This window comes from Tachysurus fulvidraco, chromosome 14 (genome assembly GCF_022655615.1).
Source record: "Tachysurus fulvidraco isolate hzauxx_2018 chromosome 14, HZAU_PFXX_2.0, whole genome shotgun sequence".
Classification (NCBI taxonomy): Eukaryota; Metazoa; Chordata; class Actinopteri; order Siluriformes; family Bagridae; genus Tachysurus; species Tachysurus fulvidraco.
This window is the reverse complement of record NC_062531.1, coordinates 26089928-26101648: the sequence shown is the minus strand read 5'-3', so window position 1 is coordinate 26101648 and position 11721 is coordinate 26089928. Positions and strand designations below refer to the sequence as shown.

General features: G+C 41.9%; 1 protein-coding gene across 1 annotated transcript in view; it reads left to right on the top strand.

Moving 5' to 3' along the window:
• grk5l (G protein-coupled receptor kinase 5 like) overlaps positions 1 to 9207 on the top strand; it is a 45418-nt gene extending 36211 nt beyond the window's left edge. The window contains exons 14-16 of the mRNA XM_047823021.1: positions 1507 to 1644; positions 2449 to 2651; positions 2806 to 9207. Coding sequence (XP_047678977.1) covers positions 1507 to 1644; positions 2449 to 2640 — 330 coding nt within the window. The 3' untranslated portion in view covers positions 2641 to 2651; positions 2806 to 9207. The remainder of the gene's footprint in view (positions 1 to 1506; positions 1645 to 2448; positions 2652 to 2805) is intronic.
• Positions 9208 to 11721: the final 2514 nt, after the last annotated feature.

The following is an 11721-nucleotide window of genomic DNA, read 5'->3' as shown; positions in this document are numbered from 1 at the left end:
CTTGTTATACTGTAGCTTAGAGTCTGATTCTGCATCTCCTAATCCTGTCTGATTCTGCATCTCCTAATCCTGTCTGATTCTGCATCTCCTAATCCTGTCTGATTCTGGATCTCCTAATCCTGTCTGATTCTGCATCTCCTAATCCTGTCTGATTCTGGATCTCCTAATCCTGTCTGATTCTGCATCTCCTAATCCTGTCTGATTCTGGATCTCCTAATCCTGTCTGATTCTGCATCTCCTAATCCTGTCTGATTCTGGATCTCCTAATCCTGTCTGATTCTGCATCTCCTAATCCTGTCTGATTCTGCATCTCCTAATTCTGTCTGATTCTGCATCTCCTAATCCTGTCTGATTCTGCATCTCCTAATCCTGTCTGATTCTGCATCTCCTAATCCTGTCTGATTCTGCATCTCCTAATCCTGTCTGATTCTGGATCTCCTAATCCTGTCTGATTCTGCATCTCCTAATCCTGTCTGATTCTGCATCTCCTAATCCTGTCTGATTCTGTATCTTCTAATCCTGTCTGATTCTGCATCTCCTAATCCTGTCTGATTCTGGATCTCCTAATCCTGTCTGATTCTGGATCTCCTAATCCTGTCTGATTCTGCATCTCCTAATCCTGTCTGATTCTCGATCTCCTAATCCTGTCTGATTCTGCATCTCCTAATCCTGTCTGATTCTGCATCTCCTAATCCTGTCTGATTCTGCATCTCCTAATCCTGTCTGATTCTGCATCTTCTAATCCTGTCTGATTCTCGATCTCCTAATCCTGTCTGATTCTGGATCTCCTAATCCTGTCTGATTCTGGATCTCCTAATCCTGTCTGATTCTGCATCTCCTAATCCTGTCTGATTCTGCATCTTCTAATCCTGTCTGATTCTCGATCTCCTAATCCTGTCTGATTCTGGATCTCCTAATCCTGTCTGATTCTGAGGCTCCACAATTTGACTCCGATTCACTTCGGCTAGATTCTGATTCTTTTTCTGTTCAGTGTATTAAAGTAATGAGTGTAATGAGAATATTAGTTCTGTTTTTTATGTCTGTCTCTCTCTCTCTCTCTCTATCTCTCTCTCTCTCTCGCTCTCTCTATCTCTCTCTCTATCTCTCACTCTCTCTCTCGCTCTCTGTCTCTCTCTCTCTCACTCTCTCTATCGCTCTCACTCTCTGTCTCTCTCTCTCTCACTCTCTCTATCGCTCTCACTCTCTGTCTCTCTGTCTCTCTCTCCCCCCACTCCTCACTCTCTCTGTCTCACTCTCACCCCCCCACTCACCCCTCTCTCTCACTCCCCCCCACTCCTCCCTCTCTCTCTCTCTCTCTCTGTGTCTCTCTCTCTCTCTCTCTCTCTCTCTCTCTCTCTGTCTCACTCTCTCTCCCACTCCCCCCCACTCCTCTCTCCCCCGCACTCCTCTCTCTCTGTCTCTCACTCTCTGTCTCTCTCTCTCACTCTCTCTCACTCTCTCTCTCTCTGTCTCTCTCTCACTCCCCCCCCTCTCTCCCCTGTCCAGCCGAGAGCGGTGTACTGTAAGGATGTGTTGGACATTGAGCAGTTTTCCACTGTTAAAGGAGTCAATCTGGACCAAACCGATAACGATTTCTACACCAAGTTCGCCACAGGCAGCGTCTCTATACCATGGCAGAATGAGGTGTGTGTGTGTGTGTGTGTGTGTGTGTTTTCTATTTGTATTGCCTTAACACATTATACAGTGGACCTTCTGGACACATCACATTATTTTATATTTAAATACCAGGCGTTTTGTTTCCCGTCCTTTAAAACATTTCCCCCGTCAGACACCTGTGATATTTTCCTCATTTTAAATCCCACCCCCTGCACTCTGATTGGCTAATAGTGTTTACAACACCACGAATGGACACCGGAGAAGCCATTCACGTCACCATGGCAACCACAGCTACACAATGGAGACGTGACGGAGACGTCTCCAGCAGCAGGGTCACGAAGAGTTCGTTCTTCATCTTTGACTCTAGCACACGAGTAGAAAAGACAGTAATAAGTCCAAATTAATCGGAAAAGAAAATAAACAAACGGCTCAATAATTATAATTAAATTAAAAAAATAATAATATCTAGGACCTTAAAATGGTTTCACACACACACACACACATATATATATTAAAGTATTTTAGTGTATTATGCTGATTTAAATATTTTTAATATTTAATAATATATACTATAATAATGTACAAATATTTTTTCTTTCTGAAATATTAGATTTTTTGATATATAATGTATATGTTCAGATATTATTTGAATGACGTTTATATGTTTATTTTTCGTGCATATTTGATGGATTTTTTGGTGTTTTAGAGATGATCGGTTATGACATCTCTTTGACAGTAAAGAATTTTATCTAGAGAATTCCTCTAGTAATGTCTCCTGAAGACACTCTTTAACACACACTTCATTTCATTCTTTCTCCTCTCTCACTGCAGATGATCGAGACGGAGTGTTTTAGTGACCTTAATGTGTTCGGGCCCCAGGGGACTCGGTCCCCGGACCTGGACTGGGCTCAACCACCCGAAGCTCCACGCCGCAGCCTGCTGGACCGCCTCTTCAGGAGGAACGTGAGGATCTCCTCCTCCTCCTCACACACAGAAGAGCCGGCTCGAGAACACAACAGCTAACTACAGACCAGGTTCTACTCACACACACACACACACACACACACACACACACACACACACACACAGTCATGTGTATACAGTAGATCTTCAGCTTAGTGCTGTATATAAATGATGACATCATCATCCTACACACCGAGTCATCTTCTTCTTCGATCTTCTTTCCAGCATCCAGAGACGACCGTCGCTCGCAGCCGAGTCTCGTCTTCCAGCGTCAACTCCTCGTTGACTCAGTGTCAGACTCCGCCCCCTAGTGGACAGACGCCTTCAGGACTACAGGGAACCAGAGCAAGTGATGTATAGATAGATAGAGAGAAAGACTTACGGAAAAGAGGAACGGGTTTTTTTCTCGTCCTTGAACATGCCAACGCGTTCCCGCTGGAGGGCAGGAGACGAAGCGACTCAGCTTTGGAGACAATAAAGACGTTTCTTTTTTTTTTTTTCTTTTTTTTTGTCTCGTTTTTTTTTTTTTTTTAACAAAAAAGGAGAACTTTTAGCCCTCACCTCATGCTCCCTCAGGATTGCTGGACCAGAATTGAAAAATTAAAAAAAAAACAACAAAAAAAAAAAACACAGAAACAAAAAGAGCCACTGACAATGACAACTCTTTATTATTCAGGGGATTTTACCGAGGCCTCCACAGGGAAAGGAGACGAGGGGATGACGAGGGCTTTCACCCTTCGCTCGAGGAGGGAAAGGCTAACGGAGTGGACTGAAGAGACTCGACACACACAGGCTTTCAATTATTCACACTCTCTCGCTCTTTCCTTCTCCTCCGTCCCTCTATCACTCGATAGCTCAACGTGACACAAACCTCCGAACCTCCACATTGCCTTGCGTTTTTACACTCAGGCCAAAGATACGACACGTACGTAAAAGTTGGGTTGCTGTCATTTTTATTTGAGGTTAGGCCTAAAACAGCACAACTCTTGACACGCTTGTCAGTATTTTCCACTCGTTCACGTTTATCTATCCATAAAAGGGACGCTTTATCTAAAAACAAAAAAGAAAAAACACTTTTCACCGGTATAATAGTTTACAGAAACATTAAAAAAATTACAAACATTTATGAGTAGGACTTCCTCTGAAATCCTCAGTTTAGGTCAAGCTAACTAGTCAAATTTTATATTCTTTCAAAAAAATCCAGCATTAACCATCTATCTGTTCAGCGTTTAGTAGCAAAGACTGTAAAAAATACCGCTAGGTTAATGTATGTAAGCTAGTTAGTAACCGGCTAGTCCGCACTAGCTAGCTTACTAGCGTTATTATAGACGATTCTCAGCTAGTCATGTCAGAAATCCTGTCAGGTTAGCTAACCAGCTAGGATTTGTAGTGAAGTGATAGTGTGAAGTGAAGTTAGCTTATTTTAGTGAGCTAGTCCATGTAAACATGCGTAAATATGTTTTAAGGATGATCTCAGAAGACTTGCCAGGTTAGCTCATCTTAGCTAGCTAGCATTAATAATAACGGTAATACCCATTGTCTGGATTGCATTCAGCTTGTTCACGATCTTTTTTTTTTTAGATGAAGCGTCCCATAAACACACACACACACACACACACACACACACACACACACACATCTAGAACATGTGGCAGCTTTATAAGTTTGAGGACGGAGTTCAACCCTCACTATCCACTATAATGATGCTAGCATTTACTTCCTGTGTTTGATACAATGGAAATTAGCCAAATATGAAGACAGAAAAGTTGTGGTGGTCTTTTCAAACCAGCAGATACACAGATTGACAGCACAACAGCCAATCAGGGAGATTCACTTCATCCATCTCATCATAGATATTCACCCTTTAACAGTTTAAGGATCAGATTTAGATCTGTGTGCCGGCGATCAGCGACCTGCGGCTAATCGGGCGACTTCGCTCTCTCTGTGCTGCCTATTTAGCGTCAATACCGCTAATCCTGCATTCACACGGCAGCCACGTGTTCGCCTCGCGTTGCCCACGTCGCTAGCCCGTCGGACGCTAGTAGGCACGAATGCTTCGGCGTTACTTCTGGTTGCCATGGTAACCCTGTTAGCACCAAGATAATATCATGGTCGCCTTCACTTAGGTCCTGTGAAGTGAAGTGAAAGCTGTGTTGCACAGTGCAGCTGATATTCATAAAATGATTACGATATCTATCGATGCTAAACAAATCAGAATTAATGGCTGATTTGGTAGTGAAACACGAAACTTTGTTCAAACAGTTATTTAAGCTAGATAAATTCATTTAAAAAATGTTTCTTCAAATATAATTTTTTAAACATTTTGTACCTTGTGATAGATTTCAAAGAATTAAACAGAACGACGGTGCCACCGTGCCTCGCTCCTATTGGCTAACGCTTTTCTTCTTATTTGCATATTTCTATTTTATCAGAATTGGTAGATTCTCAAGCTAAATAATTCAGAGCTTATTCTCTAAACACTGGTTCTGTTTATACCTAGCCGGGAAAATCTCAAAGTCGTGTAATCTAGCTAATGTTTACGGTGCACTAGAATTACAACTCTGAGATTATTAAAGTATCCGTCATGTCCCTTAACTCCACCCACTTCTCTTTGCCAGTCGCCTGCTGCGGTGTGAACGCGGGCGAACGATGAATTTCTGAATGTGCCAAAACCTTCTGGCAAAAAAAAAAAAAAAACAAGAACTTTGTTGTATTTTTTATTTTTTTTTTATCTGTGAACAATTACAGAAGTCACAGCGGAGGTCAAAGGATGAGACGCAGATTCTCGTTGGAGATTTGTCGAAGAAGTCGAAGGAGCCGGATTTGTGTTATCATGCTGCTTCTCTGACAGTAAAATGCATCGCATCGTATTGCATTATTATCGTATCAGACAGAACCGTTACATTTCGAAACGGTGTATTGTATGGTACCGCGCCGAAAGCGACGCTAGACGTCTCACCCGACTCCTTCAAGATGCTCAGTGACTCACATGACTGAAAACCTTCACAGACATCTTCATCTCCACTCCACTCATCTCCAGATCGTTGCCGAACGATGCTAACGCGTTGACCGACGCAGCTCTCCTTCCAGTCTGGGCTGTTTTTCCGAAGCCGAGACTTTTTCACCGTACTGTTTACACTCAGTAAAGCAGGTTCACCTTAAACCAGCATACCTCAACACACCACTTCACTCATCTACTTTCCACAGCATCACACTTCTTCACCACTCTGTGTCATCGACACACTCCATGCAGTGGCTAACAGCTGCATTCTTCTAGCTTCACATGTATCGTGGTCAATTATCAAGGATTTTGACTGAATGTCAACCGGAGTGCTTTTTCACAATATTATTATTAAAGAGAAAAGAAACGACAAACGGTGTAAGGGACGGGCGTTGGTGTTAATAACCGCTGTGTTATTGAACCGATCGGTGATTATGGCGTGTTTCAGACAGGTTCCTTTGACACAAACATCGAGAACTTCAAATGTAAAGTCAAAATTTCAAACTTTCTCAAGTTTCTAAATGAAAGTGTGCCATGTTTCTTATGGATAAACATGTCTAGGTTTGTCAATATAGGCATGTGCTGGAAATTAATATTTCAATCTATTATATTTGTCATCAGATTCTCAAAATATCCGTCTGTGTAGCTACAGGCAGCCGGTTTAACCGTCAGTGCTAACGATGCTAACCTAGCTAGCTGTCAGAAAGGATTCATGTCTTCTTCATTACTGTGGGAATATTTTTGATGGAGTCTTTGGAAAAGGAAAGTCCACCGTTTTAGTAAAAAAAATAGTTATTTAACACACAAATTCTATGCTAATATCGTGCTAAGTATCCTTTGTGACCTGGAAGGTTAGCATGGGCAAGGTTAGCATGCCTGCTGAGCAGTTTTAGTGCCATAATCCTAGATGTTTAGAGTAAACATTAACAGGGAATTGTTGTGATTTGGTTAAAACATTTCGGGTCCATTTTTTTCTCCAATTTTTTTTTTTTTGCACAGATATTCCGTTATAATAGTTGTACAGGGTCAGAGAGCCAGTTCTTTACAGATAAGCTAGATATTTTCCAGTTGAATTTGTTCTCCGTGGCATTTAGTAGACAGGAAGGTAGTCTCTAGTCGTTCTGCAGCGCGTGAGGACAGGAAGATTCGCGCGAGAGCCACGCGGCCCGGTGACGCAGAGTGTGTACAGGATTGTGTCACGTAGCTGTTAGCGGTGGTGAGATTCTGTGTCGTGCCACAATCAGGGTTATGTTGTGTGATGGTAGAATTGTTAGTGTTTTTTTTAATTAAAGAAAAAAAGATTAAGGAACCCCATTTCTTTCCTGGAGTCCGGAGCACGGGGGAGGGGGGGAATCAGAAACGCTCTGGAGGATTTTTCTTTGCCGTTACTGCCTCGTGTCGTCCGTGTAGACCTGTTAGCGTATAGTGATGGAGCTTTGTGATTCACTCCAGTGATTTGATTCTTTCGGATGACTCATTTAAGTGACTCAAGCTTTATGATTCTTATTTATCGGACTTGCGTTGCTAGAACGAGAGTTATCTTGTAACAACAAACAGAAACGCTGACAGCTAGCAACTACACCTATGATAATAAAAGATTATAGCAGTAACAATCTGCTAAAGTTGTGCTGACTGACAATTGACTACTCAGGTAGCTACAATCATTTACAGCATTTAGCGAACGCCCTTATCCAGAGTGACTTACAATTTATACAACTAAGGGATAAGGGCCTTGCTCAGGGGCTCAGCAGTGGCAGCTTGGTAGACCTGGGATTTCAACTCATGCCCTTCTGGTCGGTAGTCCAACACCTTAACCACTAGGCTACCACATCCCCTAACAAGTTAACCACTGAGCTATTACATCCCACAAGAAGTCACCACAATCGCCACAAGAAGTTTTTGCTAGCTAGTTAACTTGCAACAAGCTATTTAACTCGCAAGCTTGTTCATTTCCTGTTAATTTGAGGTCACACGAACATATTGATTTGATTTTCATTGAGTCTGCTTCGTTTTCAATACTAAAATTCTCCCTAAACAGTTAATTCATGGATTACTGAGGCAGCAAATTGTTAGCTAGCTAAATTCTGTTGACGTGGACACGAACACAGGAGCTCGCTGCCGTGGCCAACATCACTAACTCCGAGATAAACCAAGATAAAGTTCCACATTATACTCTGTCTGTACTAGATATGTACAGGCTTCTGTTATTTTACAGACAGTCAACACAGTGTTAGCTAAATTTGATTAGCCAACAGAAATCTCGACATTAAACAATCGTGACGTCACCACAATAGTTTGTTTAACGTTAACCATTCGGATTCAATCGAAACTGATTCACATGATTCACTTAAACGAGTCGTTCGAAGAGAGCGAATCCTTTTCTCGCGAACGGTCCGTTAGCGTTAGCCGGAAGGAAGCCGTTAGCATTAGTAGCTGCACTAGCGTAAGTGATTGATTAAGGCTGATTATGCTGTGGTGTTTTAGGTGTTGCAGTTTCGTTCATAGAGTGTTTCCATCCTGAGAATGATGGCGTTCTGATGAGTTATTAAGCATTCGTAACCATTTCATAGCGAGGGCCTTGATGAGGACATAATAACGACGTTGAGTTTATTTGCTAATATGTCACTCCCCTGTGTCTTATTTGGAGCATGAATTTCTATTTCAATGCATTAGCATTACACATGTACACTTGATGTATTATAATATTAATAATGTATGCTTTCCATATGCGATATGACAAATGATTTGTTGTGCGACTGCGACTGGGCATGTGCCGATAATCGTGATCAGTTCATGTGCCTGTGTAGATGTGCGTCATCTCATGCTAGTAAACATGGCTACACTGTATAAAGAACTAGTTCACACTCGGTAAAGTAGTCTAGCTCACATTAGCTAGCGTGATAGTGAACCTGGCTAGCCATGTGGCTAAAGACGAACAAAAATGTATAGAATTTGTAATTGCGTTCGCAGCGGTACACAAAATGCATTTGGAGCCCAAATTTGGTATAAATATTAGCTAGTTTTAGTGACGACGACACACCGATTATCAGCACATGCCTAGCAGTGACTAAGATAATATGCTGCATTAAAGGGACATTGCCTTCTTTTTAAACAGTGACCAAACTATTAAAAAAAAAAAAAAAAAAAGGAAACGGAAGTGGAATTTTTTCCCGTCGTCCCTCAACATGACGAAAAGATTATTATTATTTTATTTTATTTTATTTTATTTTATTTCAACTGCAGGAGACGACGGGATTCGCGGTTCTCGTTTTTCATTTCAAAAGTCAAATCCAAACGAAGTGCCTCCTTTTTAGCCGTGCAGTCTGGGTAGTGCCCACGTCAAGGTTTGCACTTTGTGTGTCACTTCTGTCCGTTGTCTGTGTGCGTGACACACACACACACACACACTCTTACACACACACACACACACACACACACACTCACTCACATACACTCTCACACAAACACACACAAACACACTTACACACACACTCTCACACACACACACTTACACACACACACACACACACACATGTGATTTGAAGAAAGCGGTGTTGTACTACGCTGATTGCATGTGAAGCCGAACCTGTCAAAGTCCTTCTGAATAAAACCTGTGCTGGCCTGAACTCGACTCTGTCACTTATTCTACAATCTTTACCTGATTAGATTAGATTAGATTAGATTAGATTAGATTAGATTCAACTTTATTGTCATTGTGCAAGGTACATGTACAGAGCCAATGAAATGCAGAGATTACAGCAAATTCACATCATTAACACCAGAACAACAGACCGTGTGATGATCTTACAGTATAATGTAGTTTACCTTTTTAACCAGTATTATTATATTTAGAGCCTTTAGCTTGCTTTCTAACAACCTGGACATTTGTGTATCTTTTAGCTAGCCGAAGCAGTCAGCGGCTTCATCTGGACCTCTACATAGATTTCTTATACTGTGCATTTTAATTGGCAATTGATCACAATATCTCTGTCATACACTATGTTTACACCATAAATAACTGGAATATCGAGCAGTCTTTACAGTCAATGCTAAGTGTGAGTACAGTGTGATTTTAGTCACACACAGACTTTTCCTACTAATTTATTAACATTGTGCTCAAAGTTGTTCCTTTCGTGGTTCTTTCTCTTTTTGTCAGTCTCAATGTCTGTGTAGGAGTCATAACATCTTTATGTGAGCTAGAACGATGTTTAGCATCGGTCCTATTTAGCTTGTGCTTACTGGTTATATATGGGGGACACGGTGGCTTAGCGGTTAGCACGTCTGCCTCACACTTCCAGGGTCGGGGGTTCGATTCCCGCCTCCACCTTGTGTGTGTGGAGTTTGCATGTTCTCCCCGTGCCTCGGGGGTTTCCTCCGGGTACTCCGGTTTCCTCCCCCGGTCCAAAGACATGCATGGTAGGTTGATTGGCATCTCTGGAAAATTGTCCGTAGTGTGTGAGTGTGTGAGTGAATGAGAGTGTGTGTGCCCTGTGATGGGTTGGCACGCCGTCCAGGGTGTATCCTGCCTCGATGCCCGATGACGCCTGAGAGCACAGGCTCCCCGTGACCCGAGAAGTTCGGATAAGCGGTAGAAAATGAATGAATGAATTACTGGTTATTTTCACTCATTTACTTAAATTGCAAAACTTTAAACTGATAAATTGACAAACAAATGTATAAAATTTACAATGCAGCCTGGAAACATGACCACTGAGCACAAGCACAAGTACAGATTTATCTCACACGTCTGACATGAATGTTGTCATTGCCTCAGTTATTTTGTCTGTATAAATGATTTCATGGCTATGTGCTTGCTAGAAGGATTATTATGATAACTCTGTAGCTAGCTTATATATAGAAAGTGTTGTGTGTTGTTCCGACTGAACCTAGCATGGATTAGCGTTATCGTAGCACGGCGGAAAGAATAAAAGTAGTCATATTTATCTTAGTTTTGATAACAAGGCAATACAGAACGGTCTATCAGGAATATTTTCCAAAATGGTTGCTTTATGGCCGAGTTGAGACACACTGCTTTCCCTCCCTCATTCTCTCTTAACCACAGAAGGTCTGAAGTATAAATCATGTCTTGGGGCCGGAGGGACGCTCGGGTAGGGGTTAAGGTTATTTTACCCATGAGGCTCATTCATCTTTCTCTCCGATGGTCTTGAACGTGTCAGATGTGTGTGTGTGTGTGTGTGTGTGTGTGTGGATGGGTGGGTGGGTTTGTGTGTGTGTGTGTAGATTCCTAGTCACTAAGCTAATATTTTCCTGAAGAGTGTGATAGACATGTAGAGCAAGGTTGGAGTTGTGTAAGAGAACACTGGTGATGACTCAGCTGTTATTTTATAATAACTAGCTTTACATAAACGTCCTTATTAACATCGATACTAAACACTCACTAATAAAGAGGGATGAATATTTAATAGCTAATTAATAGCTCAGCTAATTAATGGTTAGGGAACAGGAATGCTAATCACCTCAGACTGGATCGGAGCAGTACATCCACCAATTCTAGCATTTGCGGCTGATCCATAACATATTAAACTGCTTAGGAGGATTTGTAGCAAAGGCTGCTGGGTAAATAATACCTGTGAAACAAAGATCATAAGGTCGTGTGGATGTGTCTCAAAGCACACTGACTGTTCACTATACAGGCCTCATTAACACCACCATCACTGCACACTGTTCACTATACAGGCCTCATTAACACCACCATCACTGCACACTGTTCACTATACAGGCCACATTAACACCATCATCACTGCACACTGTTCACTATACAGGCCACATTAACACCATCATCACTGCACACTGTTCACTATACAGGCCACATTAACACCTTCATCACTGCACACTGTTCACTATACAGGCCTCATTAACACCACCATCACTGCACACTGTTCACTATACAGGCCACATTAACACCATCATCACTGCACACTGTTCACTATACAGGCCACATTAACACCATCATCACTGCACACTGTTCACTATACAGGCCACATTAACACCATCATCACTGCACACTGTTCACTATACAGGCCACATTAACACCATAATCACTGCACACTGTTCACTATACAGGCCACATTAACATCATCATCACTACACTGAGGGTGTGTCCCGAACTGTGCACACTG